The 27,390-nt window shown below is 34.6% G+C and overlaps 1 protein-coding gene across 5 annotated transcripts in view; it reads right to left on the reverse strand.

The window, feature by feature from the left end:
- The window catches only part of dync2h1 (dynein cytoplasmic 2 heavy chain 1), a 149,585-nt gene that overhangs the window by 68,796 nt on the left and 53,399 nt on the right, over positions 1-27,390 (reverse strand). For all 5 annotated transcript variants that reach the window (XM_069190091.1, XM_069190090.1, XM_015341694.2 and 2 more), the window contains 10 exons: positions 26,435-26,598; positions 25,932-26,051; positions 25,047-25,181; positions 22,723-22,866; positions 18,954-19,043; positions 8,182-8,247; positions 7,761-7,811; positions 7,464-7,541; positions 5,297-5,428; positions 4,516-4,588 (listed from right to left, as the gene is read on the reverse strand). In XM_069190091.1, the coding sequence (XP_069046192.1) occupies positions 4,516-4,588; positions 5,297-5,428; positions 7,464-7,541; positions 7,761-7,811; positions 8,182-8,247; positions 18,954-19,043; positions 22,723-22,866; positions 25,047-25,181; positions 25,932-26,051; positions 26,435-26,598 (1,053 nt within the window). The remainder of the gene's footprint in view (positions 1-4,515; positions 4,589-5,296; positions 5,429-7,463; positions 7,542-7,760; positions 7,812-8,181; positions 8,248-18,953; positions 19,044-22,722; positions 22,867-25,046; positions 25,182-25,931; positions 26,052-26,434; positions 26,599-27,390) is intronic.

The raw sequence follows: 27,390 nt of genomic DNA on the forward strand, positions 1-27,390 counted from the left end.
AGATATCTCAATTAAGAAGACAGCTTTTTTTAGTCACTTATCATTTAGGACAGGGACAATTTGTGTCCCATAGGGCTGTAGCCAAATAAGCTTTAAAGGTTGTTTTAAACTGTCAGCACTTTACAAATTGAATAAGGCGCTAAACTGCTCTAGGTAAGCAAATAATTAGCTACATTATTCTATTAAAAGGGGTAAAAAATCCTGAATAAGCTCATTTCTATATTCCCAAATTCAATTTAAATATAGGAAACGTGCAGGATTGTACAGCCCAAGACATTAAGATGATCATCCATGCAATAAGGAGTTCTAGCCATTATATGTGGGTAGAGTTAATACAAGATCTGTTTCCTATTTTTATTAATAAAACATGGACAATTTAAAAACATTTTAGTGTTCAAGAATTTTGATATGTTTAATGATAACTGATTTATTATTCCATTATAGATTAGCACTGCGTGAATTAATGCAACATTAACACCCTTTTGTTTTCTTCTTGCACATTTGCTTACATTTTTAAATTCAAGAATAAAAACATTGAACATAAAGGGAAATGAGACCTTGGAAGTATCTGGACTACAAACAGCAGCTCTTTTCTGAACAGAGCATATCTCATGAGTACTGTACGATACATTTGAAAATTTAAAATTGTTAAACATGTATCATCCAGTGACTGAAAACAGAATAAAATTGGAGGTAGCCGATATCTCTGGTTTCTAGATAAGGCGGAAAAAATTATAAAATATTTGTTGGTCATAATCCAAAGAAACTGAATGTACAAGTAATGCGCTATGCTGTGGAAAAGATGGGCCTTGGCACAAACATATTTGTTATAACATGTCTGCCAACAAATGTACAAAAGTACTCAGTATGGACTGCACAGCACAAGCTTGATAGTTATTACTTGAATGATAATTATTATAGCAAATCTGTACAGATAGATAAAAGTCTAAATATGTATAGAAGGTGTACTATATTTAAAAGACCACATCCTCATGAGATTTCAGAAGATTGTTGAACAGCTATAAAATGAATGAAAGATACTTTTTTATAACTTAACTACCTAGTCCAAAAGCAGTAGTAGTCTCTGTTAGAAACTTAATAATTGCCTCATCACATTTACTCCTTCTGCAGTTCCTTGGGGAAGGTCATTAAAAATGATGCCATTTTTATATATAATACATTAGCACAGTGCATTTAGAGCCATGTGTAAAAGCATGTGCAAGTTGAAGTTTATTTTCTTTAATTGCAGTGGTATGTGGTCCTAAGGATTGGGGACATTATTTTGCACAGAAACTTTAATATTTTTCAGGCATTATGTATTATGCTTTATTTTATTTATCTGTCTCTTTTGTGCAACATAGGAGAAATAAATGTAATGTAAAATGGGCTTGCATGCCATGCAAACATCTACATTTTGAGGTGAGCTAGGGATTGCCGACCCCTGTACTAGAAAATAGCATGCTTCTCTGCGATGGTCTGTAAGCCAAAAATAGTGCTATTGTTGGGAAGACATCTTTTATTTGGTTCTTGTAAGCTGTATCACCATTAAAACTGTCTCAAAGAAAGAGCAAAAAGTGGGTCCACTGAATTTTCCTGTGATGGTCTAATGCTGTTTGACACACATCCCAGTCAATGGTGAAAAGAAACAGGAAAATAATTTGGGCCTGCTGCACTCAAGACTTCACTTCAAACCACTAAGTGTATTGAAATAGGGAAGGACTGCACAGAAGATGTTGCTTGTCTTAGAAAGGAGTGTGAGTTCTCAGTTGTCAAAGTTACAGTTTTGGCAGTTAAATAATGGTGTTTTTACTCCAGGCTTCTGGTATGACTTTGCCACTTTTCTATGAAATTGAGGGCTACAATAGACAGGTTGGTATCAATGTCAACAATGTCATTGAAAAGATTAGCTGGACCATCAGTTACAATTTAGAACCTCTGCAAAGTGCAGGAAGCATCTTTTAGCTTGTTCTCTTTCTAGTGTTATTAATCTTTTCTTATTTATTCTCTGCCGGCGTGGTATGATTAATATTATACACTAGAACTGAATAGTGATTTTATATACGAGATTACATTTTGCTCCTGCTTTAGCCAGGTTTGCCACTCTTGCAAATTCCTGGACAAAGGCTCTCTTATCTTGTTTTACACTTTTCTCTGCTTACCTTCTATTGGTTTTCAGCCTGTTCAATCAGCCTGGTTGGTTTAGTATTCAGTTTTCCTAAGCCATCTCTTTTCTCCTTCCACATTTCGATTGTAAACCACTGCTTGTCCTTTCTCAATTACTTCCTTAGCTTTTTGTGTATGTTCATTTTGTTTAAGATGTCTTGATATTCTACATTGGCTAATACACTGAAGTGATTCCTGACCTTGATGATAACATATCCTTCTTCAGATCAACAGAACTGAGCTTGGCAATGTCAAAGACCCATTGCCTTTGGTGGTTGGTACAGATCAGCAGTAATTTCAACTTGACCATAGCGATCATCAGGTAAGACATCATTGTTGACATCTGCACCTCAGTGATTAAAAGACATACACTATTTGAACTTAATTATGGTTATACACTGCAGTTAGATATTTAAAAGATTCAGCCAGAGTTAATTCAAAATTAATGTAATTCAAAATGTTACTCTCTATAAGTTATGTATTTTAACTGTCCTGCTTAGTAACTAATGTGTCATTTCTTTTGGTTTACAACTGGGAATACAAGGTACTTGCACTTCTTTCACTGCTCTGTACTTCACTTTGAATTCATTTATATGAAGTTGTATTAATTTAAAATCTTATCAGTGCTATAAAATATCAACTACAATGTTCATGATCATTCCCCTTAAATGTGTACTGTGTTCAGCTACAGTAAGTAACCGCACGCATTGGCCTCTTTCTTTGTCTGACATGTCAACACCTTGAAAGTAGAGATTGCAAATTCTTGGCATACTGCCTGCAAATGTTGCCAACCCCTCCTCTAGTATATGAGCTTAATCATAATGAATCCTTTTAAGTAAACCAATAATCCAATGGCTACATTGTATTTGTACTGTATGCCTTATTATAAAATTAAATATTATGTTTCAGTTTTAAGAAAACTTAGTTTCAAGTCAAATTTCTGAATCTTAACATGTTAAAGTATGGTTTCTTTTAGGCACCAGTTGCAAAGGTATGTATTAATGATTAATCAATAACATGACTTGTAAAACAGGAAAATGTGTTATATTACACAGCAATATCACAGAAAATAATCATGGATAACCAATCATAAGTAACATTCACAACAAGGTGGGAAGGATTAGCTTTTGAACCAGAGGTCAAAAGCACAAGAATGCAGGTCAATTAAATCAAAAGCATTAAATCCTAAGGTCTCATACTACATACAGTAAACATGTCACAGTAGTGAAAGATTTCAGTATTCCAGGTATTTCACAAAGATGAACATGGGATTCACAACCTTAGATATGCAAAAAAAAAAAACAGAAATATCACAATGTACCTGCTGCAGAACAACCAGATCTTCAGCTAACAAAGACTGGACAGTGTTAATTCTGACTGTGATCAATGACCTCTTGTGACAGATCCCTCGGTAATGCTGACTCATTAGGTTAAAATCAATAGCAGTAAGCCAAACACTGTTTGTTTATTTTGTTTCTAATTTAGTCGAAGTTGTAACAAATCAACAAATACATAAATCAGTAGTAATCATCATACTCATCAGAAGATTTATTATAAGGCAAAAAAATAACCTAAATATATTGTTCTTTTTACCCAATATGACCATACTTTACAAGTGAATGAATGACTTCACAATTCAGATAATTAATGTGTACAAAAGCATGAAGTAATGTATTCACAAACACTAAATACATATTTAAAATAACAGCTACTTCAGTAGAACACTATTTTATTGTTGTTACAGCGGTAAAATGTTCATTTATTTTTAAGAAAGTCACTAGAATTGTTTAGAATGGGAATACAAACAATTCCCACTGCTAGAATTCCAGCTGTTATTTCAGTTTTATTTATAAATTGAAGGATATAACACAAAACATCACATCTTTATGTATTGCAGTGGAACCATATGGCTCAGACATGATCACTAACAATTAAATTAGACTGCAATAGTGTGTGACAAACTCCTATTCTATGACATTCTTTTAACTCTAAATTCTAAAAAGCTTTTAATTCTAAAATGAATGAGTGTAAACTTTGCAGTAAACTATATGAATATGGCTATAAGTGAAGTGCTACATAAACAATTGAAAATAAAGCAAAAAATGAGTGCATGGGGAGACCAGAATAAGCTTTAACTACTGTATCCACTGTGGAAACAATATGACATCCTGGTGTTAGGCATCCTGGAACGGAAATTACATGCAGTCTGAGATAACGATATAATTTGGTTCACAACAAGTACCCAGATCAAATGCACAACAGAAAAAAATCCAATGAATCTACAAGATGTAAGGTGAAAATAAAACCCTTTGTGCAGCTGCCAAAATGTTCCAGGAAAGCAAAACAACTCACCCAGAGCCTGGGATGCAAAGAAAGCCATAGCACTTTGAAGTCTGTCTGGTCGGATTGCTTGGACAGTGAGGACCTTTTATGAAAAGGAACAGGAAGAACAAACAAAAACATTTTCTAAACTCTTATAGAACCTGTGAATCGATTCTCTGTCAAAAATACTTGTCAAGAAACTTCCTTGAGGGAACTATTAAATTTAACTTTTGCCAAGGGCATCCAAGTGGCTCAGCCAGTAAATGAGCCTGTTTAGACAACAGGTCAAATCCTATACTGGACAAGAATTTTCAGTGACAGTGAAAGACACACCCCTCCAACAATCTATGCCAACTCAATTAGAGAATGTGGAGCTTGCGTATTCTCCCTGTGTTGGGAGTGGTTTTCACTGGGTGCTCTGGTTTCCTCCCAAAGTCCATAGACATACTTGCAGGTTAAGTGGCTTCAGGGAAAATTGGCCTGGTGTTTGTGTCTACACTCATGTCTGTGTCTGCCCTCTGTGTTTGGCGTATGAGTTTGTGTCTGAGTCTGCCCTGAAATGGACTGACATCCTGTCCATGGTCTAAGCTGCCTTGCACCCATTGCTCAAAAATGAAAAGGTGCGACAGATGAGCATGCTGGAGAAGCATATCTGCAGGTCTTCATTCCATGTGTAGTATATAAGACTAAGCTGTAAAGCCAAGTCTTAAATAACTGACAATTCTAAATTGAGTGGGTGTATCATAAAAACATAATCGTATATAATCAGCATTTCAAACCTTTAAAATCTGTCTTAAAATTTAAGACTCACCTGCTGAAACGGTGATATTTTCTTTACAACAGAAGGTGGGAAGTCCTGTTCACAGGCTGAACTGCGGGAGAATGTAACCCAGAGATCTGCATCATCCAGACATAAATTCTGATACAAGGATGGGAAAGTGTTCTGAAACAGAGTTTGAAAAAAAAAATGAGATGCATACAATTCAGAAATATGCAATTAAATATTTACAATCAAAAACTGATTGGAATTCAGGACCTGGGACTGAGATGTTATTCTGTTAACCTTCAGAAAACAAACCAGCCAAAAACCTTCAGAAAATTAAAGCCTAAAAAATGCTATCAAAACCTTCCAAGACAAACTTTCAATCATCCAGTCAGAGTCCATGACTGAGGAAAAAAAAAACTACACAAAAGCAAGCTTATCCTGCTACATCAGTTAAATTGTAGCAAAGTAAAAGACTTTTTTTAGAACAAAAGAACATGAAGGCATAAGATAAGGTTTTAGGAATTTTATTTTTTGCTTGAATGCAGCAGTAGTGGTAGAATTAGATTCAATGTATAGACTTCTAAAAATAGTTCTAAAATAACATTTTACTTTTTGCAATTAATTAGCATTTCTTGGTATTTGGAGTCTAAAGATTCAAGCTATTAAAAAAGAGGATCATTCCTTATGAAAAACAGTGTAGAAATCCTTTGTGCATTTCTGCGTTGATCTGTCAACTCTCAGAAGCCCTATAAATACCAATCTTATGCACCTGCAAGCTAATAAAGGTCTCTAAGGTGCTTTTTTAGTGTTCCCCCACCTCGCAACAGCTGGAGCAGAAACTGAGCAGTTTATATTTTTATATTCCCAGAAAGAAATGGTGCCAGAAAAATTGGATGTGCAACTGTATGGTGAAGATGCTATCAGGGTTTGACAGACCATCAAGACAGCATACTAAATTAATAAAACACAAAAATTACACTTCATACTAAAGCTTTTTAAAATTTTATTTAATATTTGTTGGTATCAAAATGTAACAATACATCTTTCTGCAAATATATATATGAAGTGGTAAACTGATTGTGAACATTTTTAGATGTGATCTTCTCCCCAGACATTTTTATACTACCAAAGGAGAACATTTTAAAAAGCAGCTTGTGCAATATAAATTTGTCTTACAGATCTCACATTTTTACAAGAGTTCCTTTTCATATTGGTGATAAAATAAACACAAATATGAAAACAGACGGAAGCTTTCCATAAAACTGAGAAATTCTTTCCAGGGCCATATTCCAGCTGTTGACCTTCAGATAAGAATCACTACAGCTATGAGTTAACCTCTGAAGACAGGCCAAAAAATGTCAGGACAGCAGCAAAAACATTCTATTTCTTGTCAGAGACTTTCAGTGAGACAACAAGGAAGATGAAATCCAATTGTCACTTTTCTTATCAGTGCTGATTTTCAATAACTTGTTTAAAAATTAGACACAAAGGGACACAATTAGTCACATAGTTATTGTGGTATTGACTAGTATTAGTTCTTTAGCGATACCATGCACATACTAAATCGCAGGATTAGACTGCAAGCATCTTAATCAAATATCTTTTACTGAGATTAACCTCATTACTCACATCTGAATTTAAACCTCAACCTGCATCTATATTTTAATATGCTGGGGCAGGACTATTCAGGGGGCAGAATTGTCAATGTGAGGCTTCCAAAGTTAAATATACATTTATAGTTGCAATCACAGCTACCAGGAACACCATTATTTTTGTACCAATGTACTGTACAGTGTGTTACTTTAAGACTGTTAGCATACCAATTCCTTACATTCGCTAATTTAAAACTAAAATGTTCTGAAAGCAAATTAACTCCTAGAACGATGTGGATAATTAACACTGTTTTACACTTAAACACAAGTTTCCATTTGCACGCAAATGCGTCAATTAGTTGCAAATATCATAGACTTTACATCAAGTTAACACAACTTTGAATTTAATAAAATATGCATAACAAATTGGTGTTAAAATACTAATTCATTTGTAAGTAACAAACATTTCCATTTGAAATACCAAATTGAAATTGACTGATAAATAAAATAGATAATAATCATAATATAATGGAAGAACAATGTAGTAGCCTTTTTTACCTGATTGACACTTTCAAAGTATAATTGCAAAATAATAGTTTTTGCTGTTCCAGTTTCAGTACCTTGAATAATGCCACTGCTCCTACTCTGTCCTGGTCAATCCATGATGGGATCTGTTCTCTCAGAGATTTGTGTGTATCCTTAACACAGCAAGAAACAAAACAAAAAGAAATATGTTGGATAAAACTTTTTGCTCCTTATCAGTTTATGCAATTATTGCATCTTTTATCAGTCACAAAGATCATTTCTTCATTGGTTGTATTGCAACAATGATTATTTGTAAGAATATGTTTGGACAGACTACAATGCAAAATATAACAGTTAAAAAATAAAACTCAGGTAAGCAGTACTGTACATACTGTTTTTCTGATCGTATCACCAACAATCAATCCTGTGAAGGCATCCCATTCCTAAATGAAAAAAAAAAGTTTTAAAGACCAAGGTGCTTTTATTTGCAGTTTTTGTCTGTAGTTAAATTTTTAAATTGTTTTCTGCAGTTAAATTGCATAGGATACATTATGAGTGAAGATATGCTTGGGAATAAAAATGTGTTAGTCTACTTAGTGGTACAGCAATCTCAGCTACCATGAAATACTGAGATGCTGGTCATCGTCCTTGTATTATTACTGATACTATTGATAAGAGTGACTACCATTGAAAATCTATTCCACTCAATAGGAACAATTACATGGTTGTAAAAGGTTCCTGTGTTGTGCATTAATGAAGTGAGCAACATGAAATGGACTAGAATTGCTTATGTACCCATCACATTGTACTTACATTTTCTTGGAAAAGCTCAGGATGCATCCCTTTCACAAAGTGTAGAGCAAACATGAGTTGATCTGCCTGCGAGACACAAATGTAGTACACTGAAGTAGGGCTGGGCGATATACCGAATAATTTCGCTTATGTCGGTATGTTCGGTGAAAACGTTCCCCACTGTGTACTTTAATGAGCGGTCCCCTTAAAAAACTACAACACCCAGTCCTCATATCCAGTCACATGCTTCTGCCTCGTCCAACCTTTATAGTATTTACCACATGCTACTAAAAACCAGGTTGTGTGTAATGAGACTGCAACCCTACATTTACCAACACCTGCTTAATACACTGGAAAGCACTACAATATACCTGTTGTGTTTGTTGTCTGTACACCAACAATTGTTGATCAATATTAAAAAAATGACTGGTTCAAATACAGTAGGTACCTAATATACGTTTGTCCAGAGATTTGACTGTGGCAAATTCAGTAAATTAATTGCTATAATTGTCCTTCATTACAGGATTAAAGGAGACATGACCCAAGACCCATGACCCATGACTCCAGAAGGAATCAACAACCTGAAGGCCTTTTTAGTATGGTAAAGCAAGCATGACCCCACACAAAAAGGAAATGAATTGGAGAGATCCTGCCCTTTTGGTCAAAGTAGATAAGCAACAATAGCTACTAATCAAGATTGTTATCTGTTTGCATGCCAGTGTTATCTTGCCAATCCAATTAAATCAGTGAAATGGAGAAATTCCTTTATAATGTACCAGTGTTCACCATTAAAAGCACAAACTCACTTCACTGCAGGTAGTTTCTGCATGTTAAGGCATTTTTTAAAATAATGGATTCATTTTCTTTATGTCCGCAGTATCAGAGTAACATTTTTTTTAAAGAGATAAAGAGCTCTAAACACTACAGTATTATTATCCGACCAAATCTTTTTCCATACAGGAGTTTGTCTACTCTATTGCCTCAAAATATTCTTGTGATACGGTATATTATAGATTTCTTCATTGTTATAACATGGCAATTAAAGTGTATTAAATAAAACAAAAACATTACCAAATTTAATATATATATTTACAAATACTGCATTCTTAAAATCACAGTAATCATAAACTGTGAAATCTCTGTCTTATGAGAGTTAAATCCTCATATCATTAACATTCAATTCCAAAACTACGTTTAAAAAATCCCTCTAAAAAATGGAAACAAGCTTTAACTAGCTTTAAATGTCATTTCTTGATTTACACCATTGCAAATAAAGCCTTCTGTAGTTCAGTTAGGAAGACTTTGATCTGGCACAAAGTAAGGGCACTGCAACATTAACACAAAGCTTACAGTGTCAACGAGTTCAAATATCACTCAGTTCTCACTCACAGATCTGATTCATTTGAAAGACAGAGAGAGAGAGAGAACGATCAACAGAGGAAGTCAACAGCTGGGTTTTCCGCAACTTGTTGAGCTTTGGAAGTCTCCCTTTGTCAAATACATCAACAGTACTGATTAAGTGAAATCTCTCCAGCTGTATGACATCAGGGTTGCCAGGCATCAAGAGATGTCTGAGCAGCACAAAGCCCACGTCTCTTGTATAATGCCAACGTTCCAGTTTGCCTGTTTTGCTTTTCATGGTGAAAGATAGGAGCACTTATAACTTGACTGTCTCTTACAAAAATATTCTAAAATCAAGGGACATACCTTTTGCATAATTCATGTTTCCTCATAGATAAATTAAGTCTATGGCAACAATAATTTGACAGAAAAGAGTGCTTAAAATGCAACTGTGACAACAAAACAAAAACAATGGGAGAGAATATAATAAGAGAAGAGACAAATATTGCAATTATTTGTTCAAGAATGATGTAGGCATTTCAAGAGCAAATTTCATTCACAACATCAACTATCCAATAGATTTGGGGATCTACCCCCATTAACCTCAAGCAAGACATGTCTCCTGCTGAAAAAAAATAGCCTTCTAAACTTTAACTTTTAAAAGATCTTATTTCTTTCACCAATGGACTTAGTGCTATTTTTGTAAAAGCCCAGCCCCGGGAAAGTGTTGAAAAAGCAGTATTCCAACACGCAATAGCCTCAGGAATTGCTTTGTCAGTGCATACAAGAACTGAACATGGGATAATGTTATGACTGATGATTTGAAACATGTTTACAGATCAAATATATCATTAAACAAATATATCTTGGTGAATGCACTTTCCCATCCATCACTCTTCTCCATCATACCTGAAGAGTCACCAATTTGGTTATCAATGGAAAAAAAATATATACACTTCAGATTAATATACATTTTTACACTAAAAGTCCTATGAGAAATCCAGTCCCTATTAATATTAGGACAGTCATCCTGCAGCATGGTATATTTGCAGTAACTATTCTTTTTTTCCCGTATATAATTAAACAATATTTTACAAAACACTAGCAGAGCACTGGCAGTACTGCTTCCATCTTTCACTACCAGGGTTCAAGTACAGTACAGTTTCTGGCCATGTGGAAATTCATTTGCTGATTTAAGCCAAATATGTCTGTAGAAAACACTTAAAATAACTTAGACCTCAAAACTGAAAACCTAAAAGATTGCTTTGTCAGATACACACACAGAAAAGCACACAAAAAGAAAAATTAAGTTAATGAAAAATAACATCACAATGAAAAGAAAATGGTTTAAACAAAACTTTGCAGTGCTACTATTTGCACAATTTGTACTCTACAAAATTGAATTCAGTTACTGTTTATAACTACTATGCTAACATCTTCAAATGTAGCATAGTGTGAACATTAATCCGGCTTTAAAAAAATCATTTCCTTTTCAGTGACTCAGAATTTAATACTGTTTTGATTTTCTTAACTGAAAGGTTCATGTAGAGATGTTTTTAATGTTAAACATACCAACAATAAAGTAATATTATGATGAACAATAATACAGCCCTGAGAGAAGATCATTGTTAGATACTAAACAATTAGTCCAGGTTGGTAGCTGCATCAGTTTATTCCAGGCTGAAAAGAGAAGAAAGAAAACATAACATTTCGGCTGTTGAGCCTTCTTCAGGTGTGAGAAAGACAGGACAGACAGCAAAGATTAAAAAGCATAGGAGAACAAAAGCTGGGAGAGTGGAGGACGTGAGAGCAGGGGAGAGGGAAAGAGGCCACTCAGGATAGCCTTTCCTTCGTACAGGCTGATCCCTCCACTGGGGCCCTCTTTTCTGACCACCCCATCATCTCATACTGCCGATCACCTAATCTGCGTACCCTTCTTGTTCACAGCTCCTTTGACCGCCCTCAACAACCATCCACAGCAGGCACTTTCCCCTGAAACAGCAACATCATTTACTGTATCTCTTGCAGGATATGCCCAGCTATCTACGTTGGGGAAACTGGAAGGGAATTAGGAGACCGCTTCAGAGAACATGTTAAAGATTTCTCCCAAGATCTCTCCACCTGCGTTCTCAAAGAAGGGTTTCTTTGGTCCCATAGCAGAAAGACATCAGAAACAAGTTATCCTGAAACTTGGTTCACACCTTCCCCCTTCTCTCAATGACAAACTTGTTTCCGTGTTATCTTCTCTGTACACATGCAGGTTTAGACTTCACCCCTCTCTTCACCTCTCTCCACTAGACACCACCTGAGTGGCCTCTCTGCCTCTCCCCTGCTCCCACCTCTTCCACTCTCCCAGCTTTTGTTCTCATGTGCTTTTTAATCTTTGCTGTCTGCTCGGTCTTTCACACACCCAAAGAAGGCTCCACAGCTGAAACGTTGTGTTTTCTTCTCTTTTCAGAATGGAATAAACCTATTATGTGTTCTTCTAAACAATTACTTCACCTCCAGAGTTCCAGAATTTCAAAGGATTGGTTTTTCCTCATTTTACTCTGCTTACTCTTTGAACTATAAATCAGATCTGGGAAGCATGCTATAGATTCAAATATCATTGAAAAGCATTCAGAAGAAATTTCTGCATTTCACCTACTTGTGACTAACTTCAGTGCTGTATTTTGAAGGGACATTGGTAATGTTGAACAAGCAAATTTACCATGAAGTGTGATGCACTATGAGGAGAAATTTGCTGAGAAAAGGAAAAACAAGCTGTTCTATCATCCAGGCACTAAAAAGAAACTGGTTTAACCAGAACGAGGATTATACAGAAATCAGTAATCTGTGGGTTAGGCTTCAGCATTTTAATTATATAGTTAAATACTCCCTCTTTCAGGCCTTGATGAACAGCATAGTAAATTCTAACACTTTAAGAATGATTACAGCTCCATCAGTCATAAGGCAACACATTATCATACATACAGTTTAAAATAAATGTCTAACTTCTATGTCTCTTTATTAGATGTGTTTATACACGATTAAAACAAAGTCATTCTTATACTACAAAATAAGTTAAAAGGAGGGATTATTAATTTGAAGTTAAAATGTTTAATGGTTATAGAGAGAACTGATCCATACTATCTGATATTTTCTTGGTGTCTTTAATAAGTGTTTGTTTTAGTTTGGTTTGAGAGTGAAAAAACTTCAAAGCACATCCAATCCAAATCCATGAAATGCACGAGTCTGTATGACTGCACCACATTTGCAAAATGCTGTAAATTTTATTTTGTCTTTTTAAATAAAAAATATACTATCACACATATGTGAATTTAAGAACATACCAAATAGTGTCAAGACATATCATAATTATGTCTAAGACTTAAAATAAAATGTGCATTAAACAGTAAGCCTTAAATGGTTATACAACGAAAAGCAATATTTCTGTTGGATTAAAAGAGATGTACAGTATTCACAAGCCTGCTTGTTTACAATGTAACAGGGACAGTTCATGTCACTGGAGGTTCTGTTGCCTCGTTCTAAATCACAGATAATGATAGCAATATCGCGCTGTGCATACCTGGAAATTTGGTCAAATTGAAGGTATTACACGTGCTAGGTACATTTTATTTGAATTGTGGTTTGAAATGCACTCACCAATGCCAATTCTTTTATAACCTCAAATTACTGTATTAAAATAGTGCTGCAGTTCCCCTTTAAGGGACATATGTAAAATTTAGGGACACGTCCTGTATTCTTATTTTGGCATTTTGGTGGAACTATTTAAGCTTTGTTGGTTGCCTGAATTTGTCTTGTTTATTTGAATGCATTTTTCTGAAGGATTAAAAAATGTTTAGAAGGCAAGATCACCTGTAGAGAATTACTTATTTAGTATCTAGAACTTTTGATTTCTGGTACTCAATATGGTGTCAGGACTCAGTATAATTATGTTCAAACACTTAACTCTCATTTAACTGCCTCTTTTGTTGATCACCCCTCCCACCCTTTTATAACAATACCAAAATATGCATGCAGAGAAGATAACCCTTACTGTATATTACAGTTAATATGAATGGCAGTATATTCTCTCTTCTCTGGAAAATTAAAAGGCTCCTAGACTTCCTCTTTCTTGGCACATCTGAAACTTGATTGACAATAATATTTTTCCTCTGAGAAGTATGAAAGAATCTGTCTTTTTTGTCTCACGAAAACAAAAACAATCATAACATGCTGTTTCTAAAGTCTAAATTGCTCCAGTTCATATAGATTCCAACCCCAGTGATGACAGATGATTTAAATACCATCACTATATTCTTCTTCTTTTATGTGTATATAATATACAAACCATGAAATGAAAAAAAAGCTGAATATGGCAATACAAAACACAACCTTTATTTATAATTTTATATTAATAAACCACCCAGTGAAAATGAAAACAATATACTATACTTCATTGTAATCCAAAAGTGAGATGATTGTCACTGTATATTTTCCACTGTCAATTAAAATAGCATGAGTTGTTTCGATGCACTTTTTTCTTTTTTTTCTGCCTGAATATTGAAAGTTGATAAAATAGCAGATTGTGTAAATACAGCAACAAATCGGAAATATTCCATATTATCATGAAAACTAAAGAGATAGAATTAAAGAAGTTTTCTTTCTTTTGGGGGGCCGATGCAAATTTGACTTTCACTAAGTTAAGGCTTATCCTTTTTAATCTTTCTTAATTTAAGGTAACAGATGTGTTTAATTTCTAGATCAAGAAGTGGCAGAGCTCAATATGAATGGGAGAGTGGGATACACAATGAGCACTGAAGCACTTAACCATGATGTGTGCATAACCTCAATGTAATGCATTTTCAAGCCACCACTGTCAATACCATGCTAACAATAAGAAACATTTTTTAATTAAACATTTTTAAATACCGCAGTGGCCATACTAGGTCAGCTCTATTTTTCATGTCACCCCCTTGAAGCTGAGACAGTGCGCTGTTCTGCAGCAGCCATGATCGTATTTCCTCAGGGGAAAGCAGAGCTACACGTGTTACATATGAAACCTTTTGCATATGACAATAATATAATTGTATTACAAAGATAAAAGCATTGTCTTCCTCATTAATTTCATAAAACTATTATTGTATTGTACATTTTTTTCTTCTATATTACAGCTGTATGAGATGTTGGTAAAGAATGCAAAGGGCTGTCATATGATGGAGCAGTGCCATAAGCTAATATAAACTGATTTATCATGGCATATTCCACTTCACAGTGATAAAGAAAGAAATCATTTTAATGGATTTAGAGAAAACCCTTTAAAACCTTTTCTAAGTCTTTTTCAACACATTATTGTAAAGCTAAAAACACTGCAACACCTCAAACCTTACATGCCTAATGCAGGGGACACCGATGCCACTAAAAATAAACGTAGCTCTAAAAGTAATATGTCTTGCACTAATAAGCCTGCAATTTTAGGTTAGGTCTATATTAAAGTTTATGCCAGCCATGGAATTATGAGGCATTTTATAAACCCTGCTGTCTTAGGGACTAAAGGAGCAACAGATATGGCAACACATCTATCCAGTGAAACAACCTCCACAACAAACATTTCAGTGGCTGGCATGGAACTGCTTTCAAATGTAGAATTTATTGAGGATCAACATTTTCTAAACACTCTTTTAAATTGCTGTTTTATTTTTAATACAATTGCTCTCAGATTTACAAAATAGAATCATTTTAGATATTACTTAAAAATAAGATGTTAAAAAATAGCAGTGAGTTGAATAATCAAAGCTCTGCGTGGAGTGACAGATGGAAAGAGCACATGCAAACTGTTTATGTGTCTTATTACACACACATGCATATTTCTCTAAACATGGCTAATTACTTCAACAGCACAAACTGCAGTCCAAGACGTTCAGGTCTTTTACGGTTTTCATCAGTCCTAAGATCTGGCATAAATGAGTTCAAGAACCGTTTTTAGTGATCTGTGCTGTCATGGGCAATGGCACGCTGCTAATCAACACCTGGAAAGGTCAGAACTTGACATGACCTCTAATCTTGTAAATCATAAAACGTTCGCAATCCCATAGTTCAAGTCTCTTTGTTTTACAAAACTAAACTTTAGGAAAACAGGTAAGACTGGATATCCTTTATGAAAACAGTCTTGTAAATTGTCATCAGATTGTACTGATTAATTTGGTATAGATTCAGCGGCTTAGTTTAATACCTCGTGTTCTGGCTGAAGGATACAGTACATTTATCACAATACTAAATAACTGAATTAACACTGAGGCTCAAAAATGTACCGTATGAACTTAAACAAAAATCAAATGTAAGAGCAATTTCTCACAGAATATTCAGAGTGCAGAATAGTGTGGTGCATTGTTTTACAGGTACTAATATGTGCATTCAATTTTTATATAGTAAACTTACTAATTGGTATTCTTCAAAGATGTATGTTACAGCAGCAATTTGTAATTGCTAAGTAACTGTAAGCCAAAGACTCCCATACTGTTTATCAATATTCCAATACAACCACATTACTGTCAAGTGATTTACAATATAGCCAAATTCACTGTCTGTACAGAAATCATATAGCCAAGTCAGTGTCGATACAATACTGTATTGTAGCACTGACTACACGTATAAGAACTCTATAAAATATTGTATCTAGTTATTCTCGCAAAACAAAGAATAATGTACAAACTATGTTCTATATTAAGCATGGCTGTTTATGCTTTAGTTAAACAATAAGCACTGATATTTGACTGCAAAATCCAAGGTTTACATTCTTTCTTTATAGTTAATAATTAGATTCACATGAATAATAAAACCAAAAGCTGATTTTTTCCAGTATAACTATAGTTAGTCAACAACTTAAAAATACCTTTAAACATGCTTTCTCATACATTAACATTAGTTGATTCACAAAAAGAAAACCACCTGAATTAATGTGATAGAAGCTGCTATCATACATTGTTTCTAACTTACATTCTAACTTATCATACATTGTTTCTAAAATTATCTATGGTAGACATCATTGTGTCATGGGCACTTGGTACAAATTTAAGGAAAACAAACACCGCAAAAAACAGAGACACATTCCGAAATGATGTTACCCATAAAAAAATCACCCATTGCTATTTTATAGCTACTAACAAGTACCTCCATCACTAAAAATCCATCACTAAAACAGCTTCTCCATATCCTTACCTTATGAAAAAGGCTTCACATACCACACCACAAAGAACAGATTGCCAATTCAGTATTATTTGCAAATGCCCAAAAAGTGAGATGCATACTAAGTGGTCTATATCACATTACCTTGTGGAAAACAGACAAGAATGCATTTGGTGTGATATACTACTCATATTGTGATATTCTACATACTCTACTTATGGTGTTAGGAAGTTGAGTTTTACACTTGATGCCCAAGAATCTATGTCTTGTCCTTCTCAGGATTCTTACTTGTCTTACCTGAATGAATATTTTACCCTTATTCACAATCCAGTCATATGTGACTATGGAAATACATTATTAATACGCAAGTAAAAATAAATATGATTTGAATAAGGTTTTAATTTAAGAGATTGTATGTGCAGAGTGTATCTGCTGTCTTGTTGTCTGACTAAGCATGCAAGAGAGTAAAAATTAGTCAGTCTAGGCATGTTGTAAATTAGTCAGTTTAATTATAGTTGTGCATTATGTATTGCAGTTATTCACTCCTCCAGAAGGATTGAAGTGGGGCTTTTTTAGCTTCCATGCCATTGATTCAATACTACTGCTTTCTTGGAAAAGGCATACCAGTTTAGATGTAGCCCAAGCCTTATATACCAGCTACTAAATGCGAATAAAAGCAGAAAAATCTGCTAGAAGGTTTATTAAGACAGCTTTAATATAGGTGGGTGGCATGGCATCAAATTTAAAGAAAATGTGGGTTAACGTGCACTATTCTTAGTTGGAGCTATCCTTCAACTCAAAAACCAGCTGCTATTAATTGCAATCAGTTTCATATTGATTGTAATGAGTTAAGACATAAAACCACATTAGTAAGATTAATCCGCTATTGCACATAACCAGTAAGATGGCAGCCACATAGCCAATATTTACTGATGCATGTGTGGAAAATGAAAAGAAAAGGGATATATAGAATCACAGAGCTGATCTCATATTTATTACATGGCAACCAAGGTGTTCAGGACGATCAAGAAAAAAAGAAAATCACAAACACTGATGACTATCTACACTTCATTCATGGCTTTATATAAGAAAGCACCAATACCTGGATCAACCCTGATTTGTTTTAAACTCACACAGATTTTTGCTTTTAGCTGCTTTTACTTGTGTTCCCCAAAACAGATTCAAACAACATTGTACTGTATACTATAGACACATTTCTCTGGGTTTTCACTAATGGAACCTTTGTCAAATCAATTCCATGTTTTGGACAGACACCATTCAATCTAATGAGGAAAAAATAATATCAATGCAGATGAGGACAAATTAACTATCTATAAATCTTAAAAAGATAAGTTAACCACTATGACTTTGTTTACTTAAAACAAAAAGCTCTAAGGTTTATTAGAACCTGAACACAGTTCAATTTTAATGACACATGTTTCTAAGAACCCTCAGATTCCCCTAAAAGAATACACACCTATGTAAGGGTAATACAAGGAATAAATAATGGTTTCACCAAAAACATGCATATTTTACATAGAATATTAATTTGTATACAAGGCTTTTTGAAGAAAATGTTTAAATACATTTTCTGTTGTTCTGAGCCAAATATTGTGAAAGTGTTTCTAATGTGATTGTAAAAGCATTTTTAAAAAATCTTTATCCCTTCAAATGGATAATGCGGTTATTCCACTCATGTCTGCATTCTGCAGACAGTAATCCAAACTGGAAAAGGTCCATACTGTACTTTATATTTTATGTGTGAATCTTAATCTATGTAGACAATATTTACTGTACAAAGAGAGTAATAAACCAGATCCAAAATCCCAAAAAATCTCAATTAAGATGGCTAAGACAATAAACTCATTATACCAATTAAAAATTCAACCTAACAATACAAGCTGCAGCTGTTACAATTATCAGTTAAGACCAGTGTTATTAAATAGCATTGAACAGCATGTTGAGCACAGTGCCAATGCACACTTAATTTGCTCCTTTTCACTATCAAGGCACAAATGAAATGCAGTTTTCAAGTGATGAATCCCTAATTTCTCCCTATCTTAATAAGTCTCCAATTATTCTAGAATAATTAAAAATGCAATGCTTAATTAAGGTAAAATGATTGTTAAAATCAATAAAACTGAGAATAAAATGTACATATTATTACATATTGTTTGATACATATGAGGTTATTTCATTCATGTTTATTTAATAAATCACACTGTACGCAATGATAATAAACTATTCATTTTCTCACATCAGAAAGTGTTTCTTTAAACCCTTACCTTAAACAGTGAACGACAGACATATTCGTATACCATTGTCTTCAGAGAAGCTTTCAAGGATGTGATTCTAACTTCAGTGTTTTCAGACTCCTAAAAATGTAATATTATGTTATCATTAGCAATGTTTTTGTCTTTTAGAAAATGTAAGATAATTGTTAACAGATAAAGTAACATTAAGAACTAGAACTGTTTTTCAAATATTTTGTGATCAGTACTTGAATGGGCTCATAGATTAAATTTAAAATACTTTCATATAAAATGTCTCTATCTTGGCACATTTATTTATTTCTAGTTGCATGTCCAGTGATACATACTTTATGTAACTGTTTATTAGGATTACACTTTGCTGTAACTGACTATAAATAAAGTTGCAAAGTTACAAGTAATAGGTTTATTCCATGCTGAAAAAAAGAAGAAAGAAAACAACGTTTTTGGCCGTGGAGCCTTCTTCAGGTGTGAAGCATGGAATAAACCTATTACTTGCTCCTTTGCAGCCTACACATGCTGACCCAGCTACCCACCTGAATTTTAAATAAAGTTATTAACATAGACAGAGAACAAATTTCAATACCATTATGGCTTATAATATTTGTGACCTGATCCATAAAAAAACATTTTAAAAATAAAAACTTAAACACATACTGCACCATGACTGTAAGGCAAAAGTAACATACTGTAGGTAAAACATTTTAAATCCTAGACTATTGCTTCTTTAAAGCTTGTCTGTAACACTCCATTTAACAAGTGTATGTATTTCTTTCCCCAATTGTAACACTGTACATTACCCTGGATACAATTAAATATTGATAGTAAAAGAATGCCAAGAATCAAATCTGTTTGTTATAATGGGGAAAAAAGAACACAACACAATACACTGTAAGTCTTTTAAAATATGTTCTTCACTACATTTGGAACAGGCAATGTTTACTACTAAATTGTTAATGCAGGACATTGTAATGTTGTTTCCCAACAAAAACACCTTGGAGAAGTCTATCCAGTGGAATTACTTTGCATGGAAAATGTTTTATATTTCTACAGGCCATATGCAGCACAAGCAACATGAAAAAAAACATGAAAAAGTAGGAATTTATATTTATTATTAATAAATAAATAAATTTAATATTTATATAGGAAGCCATCCATCCACTCTATCCTGTTTGATTCTTACCAGCTAATAAATCTGAGGATTCTAATAAATCCAAGGTATCGCTTTCAAGAACATTGCTGGGTAACTTGGAAGGCTTGACACTCACAACCTTCTGCATAATATAGTGTCCTCTGGTTTGTGTTACACTGTTGATTCCAAAGAACTCCATTAAGTTAACTTGGGTGATTGCTTTTTAGAATTTTAAATACTTGAAGTGTCTCCCCTTCTGTTCCACACTAAAACAAATCTATAAAATCTATTAATTTTATAGTTACAGACCTGAACTAACTGGTTATTTATTTCTTACAGTTAAGAAATAATCAATTAGTGCAGGAATTGAATTATTTCTTAAAACCCACTCTCAACCCTATGTTACAGAAATTCAGTGCAGATGAATGTATTAATTTATTCATATATGGCTATCCTCACTTTGAATAAACAAGCCAAATGCATTAAAATAATAATAACAATATCTCTCATGAACATTGACAGGAGATCGTGCTATAAGACTTTACTAATAATGCATCTAGAAAAATACAAATCTGCACCTCTTTTAGTGGTGCACCTTGCTAAGCCCACAGGACCATGTGCAATGAGCACAGTGACCTGTTTTGCTTCCTTCCACCTCAGGCACAACATGTAGTCAGTCAATGGAACTTCATGCCCCGATAATCCACCACAGAAAAGGTCAGTTACATATCTCTGCAGAAGTGCTTGGTGGTCTTCGATCACACAAAAGCATTAAGTATGAAAACCATTACAATGTTAGATGGTTTCCCCTGGCTCTGTACTGACAATTTCTGTGGTTTCCTTTCAGTGGAAAGGAATTTTTAAACAGAGGTGGTTCCAGGGGTGGTTTCCACTATGTTATTTTTAATAAGATACATGACATAGCAAATCAGTCAAAATTTAAATATACTAACAGAACATTAACCATATCTGTAGCCTGCATCTGAAAATACTTTTTAATACAATCAGTTAAGATGGATAAGATTGCTGTTTTGCTTACTAAATTACTGAAATATCTTAAACCAAAAAAATAGCACTGAACTCAAACATACATACATTTTTAACCATTTTTATTTCTTCTACTAATGTCCTTATAAATTATCATATGTTCACCAGAGGTGGTGTTTCCTTTTTGCTATAAAATCCTCAGCTCATATTTAGTAGAGTGACAGAATCAGATATGGCTCTGTATTTTAAGTGAGCCTCATGGTGGTATAGTAGTTGAGGCTGCTGCCACAAAGTTCTTGGGTCCTGGATTTGATTTATGAGTAGGGGTTTTCAGATTGTTTGTGCTTCCTGTATTTGTGTGGGTTTTCTACTGGTGCTGTGGTTTCCTCCAAAAGTATCAGTTTGCTGTGCACACGCGCCCGGAGATGGACAGGCGAACTGTCCATGATATGGTCTTAAACTCCTGGTTGCCATGACCCTTAGCAGGGATAAATACGTTTTCTGATAATGAATGGAGTGAACCTTTTGATCGATGAAAAAGAATACCATCTCTGGCCTCTGTAGAAATCTTGGCTTGGCATATACCATGCAAGGTAGTCCTTACTGGGTAGAGATGATGTTATTGCTATTTTGTGAAGAACTGATAGAGATGGACTCTGAGGCACAAACTGAAATCAACAGAAGTGGTTTGAGGGCAATAGCAGTTCAAGCCATCACTGTGTTTCATTCCATCTGTGTCTCTTTCCATCCCAGGAGGGCAAGTGCTGTGCTGAAATAAAAGGCAGGGCTATCTCATGTTTTATTTTAGCACATCCTTGGTACCAAAATTAAAAAAAAAAAACTATGGCTCCCAAATCAGTGATGTACCAAGAGCAGCTTAAATTCAAATCAGGCAAAATATGGTATTACAGTTACATTAGGTAAATATTTATATAGGTAATAGGTACGTAATAGGTATAGGTAATATTCCTATTGATAATCTAGGAGCATGTTGCATGCTGACAGGAGAAAGAAAAATGCATTTGATTGCTCCTCTTGTTCCAGATATAGTCCAAAAAGATACATTATGTAAGACGTAATAAAATCCCGAGACACCTTGTTGTAATTTTGCATTGATCTAAAGGGAGACCTTGAACAGGTGGCCATCTTAGTCACGGCATATGCTAGTGTGTTTGCCAAACAAATCCTTGATAATCTATTCCCAGATTTATCCATGACTGTCATCTGTGAAGGTGGGTCTATAACTTAGACAACTACTCTGGGAGCAGGCTTGAGATCATAGAAAGAAAAAAAATACCCAAACCATCCAAAATGGCTTGAAGTCATCGCCATCCCTGGAATCATACCAGCAGTCCAGAGGTAAACAGCTTTATACAGTGCTGCCAATTCCCTTATCCCCTTATGCGAAACACATGTTTAATTAGGGGCATAAAAAATCAGGCTAATGGAGAAGAAGGAGATGATAAGCCACTCTAAAAATCCAGAGAGACTTAATTTCAGAGAGACTTGACCTATACTGTATTAGCTACATATGCAACTTAAAAAAAACACAAGATGCAAAAATAACAGACAAAAAGAAGAGATCATGTGAAAATGTGGTATGAAGGAATAATTATCTGTTTCAAATTCTTAATACCAGCTGCAGGGCTGTAATGCAGACAGTACCTTTTTGCTTTGCAGGGCTCTCTGAAAGAGTCTCAGAAATGCTGCAAGGCTGAAGCGGTACATGTTATTAATTTTGGATAAGTCAGTTATAATGAAGTACATCTTGCTGGCACTTTCTGCTAATGGAAGATAGGCATCTCGTTCCTGCAGAGGAGAAAGGAGAAAACAAGTAAAATTGGGACTGGTATGATATTGCCCTCTAGAGCATAGACAGTTCATTACTGATTTTTTTCTTTGAAAGACATAGGTCTTTTAAAAAAGGGACAAAAACAGTTTATTTGGAAAAAATCTTAACAAACATTCTTCTAAAACAAATCTTCTAAACATTCTTCACAATTGTTTTACAAAAAAACTGGAAAAAGAGGAAAACCGAAATTTGTAATTACTAAAAATTGATAAATACCATGTTCATTTCTTAAAATAAGCTAAGGAATTATTTTTTTATTATTCTTTAAACACTAAGTGCACTCAATTATTTTACAGAAAAACAAAACAGAAAAAAAGTGTTATAAATGGATGAAGACTTTGGGAATAGTGAAGAAAATAATTAATTTTGATGCAAAATTAATTGAAAACATTATGGAATTCCATGTGGCCTAGAATTTATATGGAATATAAAATTAGTTTTGAAAAGACTGTGGTTAGATAAGAAAATGTTATCTTAAAAATTAACATCCTATTCAGTGACAATGTTGTTGCTTTGTAGACAGCTTAGAAAGAAGCATAAATAAAATACAGTATGTCTCTATGTATTAGCTCTACAGAATGCCGATTTCTACAGATATCAGCTAAGAACATCTGTAAACAATACCAATCAAGGCACTGCTAACCAAGAAAGGGTGATATTTATTCAAGCCTTGTTGTGTACGTAAAAAAAACATTTAACAAGTGTACACTCTTATACACTCTTTTAGTTCATATATGCTCTTTACACACATACTGTACAGATGCAGCCATTCAGAATGCATGTCAATACTCCCGTCCGTGGTAAGCAAGTACCACAGTATGATTCGCTTTGCCGAATTTAGCTTTCCACTGCCTAAAGAAGATTGATAGGTGACACTTGTGATGCATTATATGTTAGATGAAACGGTAGCATCATCTGTTGTACTACTACTTAAAATCCACTTAACATGGAATATTACTACGCTCACTGCAGTGCCTCAGCATGCGTCAGGCTGACACAGTACTTCTACAGACAACAGTCATCACTCTCTCTGTAGTGCCAGACCTGCTGTATCTTTTTGCACATGTTAAACCCAAGACCTGATCTGCTTATGTCTGCTTTTCTCTGCAGCTAGCCTAAAGTATTTTGACTACCAGACCAACAATTTCCTGGATGCTCACAAACAGTATGGGGAAATTAAAGATGCCATTTAATGAAAATTGAATTGAGGTTTTTATGTGCATATTTGCTTTTAAATAATAATCATTTAAGCCAATATATTAAATATTTTTATAACAGTCTAAAATATTTTTATATATGTTTGTGTTTTGGGGGCCTTGTTTCTTATTGTTTATTTTCTTTATGATGCCGCATTGAGGTGTAATTGAAAATGTAACTCCTTGTCAATAAAGTGACCACGAAGCCAGGTAGAGAAATTAATTTTAATAAAAAAGGTTTTCTCAGTTTAATATCTGACGCGTCCCCAATACAAATGGTGGTGCAATAGTTTGAAAAGCTGGGCAGATGCTATTCGACTGCGGTGGAATCAATCCTGAAATCCTGACACCTTGCATATTTTAAATGGGTCCATTTGTGTTTTAATATAAACACAAAATGAATTTCTTTTTAAATCTAGAATCAATGGCTTTTTTAGTTTTACCACCCGATCCGGAATCATGTCTCAGATTATAACTATGAAGCCCACAGCCGTACACAGGTGAGAATGAGGAAGTATAGGCAGGCAACTTTTAAGCCACTTGTTTTAACACGTCACCAGCAACAGAGCCCCAGACCAGCGGTTCAGAGCAGACCGGAAGAGAGGCGAATACCTCGGAGGTTGAGGGGTTGGTGTCTCTTTCAACGGAGAGAGCCCTGGCCAACTAATCCCACCTTACCCTTGACAACATTCAGCCACATATGAGCTCCAATGTGGAGGTATATTACTGACTAGTGAGCTGACCCAAGCTCAAACTCACAATCACAGAGCTAAGGCAGGACTTTTTACCGTCTGATACACTTAAGAGTACAGTAAACCAAATTCTTGACCCCAGGTATGACCTGGTATGAGGTAGTCTCACTGACTACAATCTTAGCTGGTATAAGCCCAGGTATGACCTTGTATGAGGTACTCTTACTAATGTACTGTACTATGACTTACCTGGTCCAAAGAGACCTGCAACCTGTGCGACTCTGTGAGAGACTCCTGGATAAGTGCACTGCTTGCCTTGGTCTTGTTCAGGGACTCAATAAGGATCTTGTTTTCCAAGATGTTCCCCTGGGCAGTGGCAAGAGTCTGAAGAAAGAAAATACTAGTAAATACTTTTACCCTTTAGAACAAAACTGAGTAATTTAAACAAAATACGTGGCAACAGTGATTTCTGTGCAAAAACTTCAGGAAAATGTCAGTTTTTCTATATTTCTCCAGGAACAAATTCAGTATTTAGTTTTGTTTCCGTTAAATTTCTCAAACAGTCCAATTTCTTTAAAATATTTTATCCAGAATAACACCTGAGTACTAATTTATTGAATCATTCCGAAAGAGTGAGGGAGAACAGAGTTCATCAAAGAAACCAATTGTCATTTGCTGTAGCCGAACAAAAGACACTTCTTCCCAATTGCAACTGTAACAAAAAATACAAATATTTAAAAGTTATATAAAAAGGCTAATTAAATGTGATACACTATATTGTAATGAAGTGTATATTTGTGTTTATAGTTTTAACAGTAAAGGGTAGGGTTTTCCTTAAACCTGGAATTTCTTAAATTGAGAAACTGAAGATTAATCCAAGAAAATTCTAGTAAAGTATAGTTTGCTCTTAATTCCTATCCTACCTGTAGTTTAAGACAGCAGTGTACAATCAGTTAGGATTCTAAATTCATAACTGGAAGATTGTAGGATTTAGTTTAGTTAAGTACTGCTGGTGTACCTACATGTAAACAGAATTGCTCCAGTTTAGGATTAAAGTATCAGATCTAAACAGCCATGAAGTACTACTTACATCATCATCATAATAATAAGAAGAATTTAAGAATTTTACGGCACCTCTAAAAGAGATTCTTCCAGTTTAGCCAACTGGATCTTCTTATCTTCCTCCTGTTGCAGGAGCTTAGTCTTCTGTGTTTCCAAGTCTGGTTTCTCATGCTGGATTGTTAAAGCCAAAAGCTACAGCGGCACAAACAGATAAAGAGAGCTGCTTTAAAACACCCAGAAGTGGACATATTCACCAACAGTGTATTCTGAATTTCTGAATTCTGACTTTCAAAAATAGAACATATATGGCCTCTCTCAGATGATATAAGAAAATAATAATAATTTATAAATAATACCAAAATTTTCATAACTTCACATATTGTGAAATAAGAACATTTCTACAGACTGCATAAGAACCTTGGAAAAGAAAACATCCATGCTTCCATTATAGCGGGCAACAGGTTCAACTGACATTAAATAAATGACATTTATTAATTATTTATTCTTTGAACATCACGACATATATGTCTAAACACACATATTATGTGAAAGTAAATTTCTGCACTTTACTTTACCTGTCCCCGAAGGCCAGCTCTGGTGGTAGTGAAGTTCACTTCAGTCACAATAGAAGCAGCATCAGGTGGAATAAAGGGATTTGGGTTCCGTGTGGCAAGAAACATGCGAAATTCTTCATTGTAGTCAATAATTTTGTCTCCAATTTGAACAACATATCGAGGACCTGTAAATAACAGGGAAGAAATTTAAGGTGGGCTGTGATACCAGATATAGACAACAGATTGTAAAAACAACATGTTTTATTTTTTTATTTTACTACCAGCAAATAGATACAACTTTCATATTTTAAATCATCAACACTACATTGCCTCTGATGTACTAATCATTACTTACAGACCTTCATCACTGAATAGGTTTCTAGCATTAGAAAGAGTCAACATAAAATATTTCTCTTTACTGTATTCCATTTTGCTTTTAATTAAATATAATAAGTTTCACAAGTGTGGAGAAACTTGGCTAATGATTAACAGTGGCTTAACATCAGTGATGTTTTATGAGGCATCCAGATCAGTAGGCAGAGCTGTCCAGGATTTCAAATGGAAGACAAATTGGAATGGGAAGTCTCCATTCACAAAGCCCAGCTGCCTCTGCAAACAGTGCTGCAAGACAAGCCATGCACCTGCAGAAGGCTTGACACGCTTCAGAGGCTGGACACTGTTTATTCTTGGCAAACTGTAATCATATGCAGGCTGCTGTATTTTTCTTCAGGCTGTCTGTGTCTTCCCTAAGATTTATGCTTCATCACTGTCTGCTCCAGCAAATCACATGACGCAGACGTTAGCTGCATGCATAGTATTAATGATCCAATTTACTTTAGCAATACAGTTCTAAGGTTAAAAGTAGGGTTGAGTATTTCAAATTAAATAAATAATAATACACCTAATGAGGGAACCATTGCAAAGGACAAATTTTAAGGTGTGTGAAAAAATATTGACCTATTTCTGAAGCTATTAGA

The sequence above is a fragment of the Lepisosteus oculatus genome, chromosome 5 (genome assembly GCF_040954835.1).
Source record: "Lepisosteus oculatus isolate fLepOcu1 chromosome 5, fLepOcu1.hap2, whole genome shotgun sequence".
NCBI classification, from domain to species: Eukaryota; Metazoa; Chordata; class Actinopteri; order Semionotiformes; family Lepisosteidae; genus Lepisosteus; species Lepisosteus oculatus.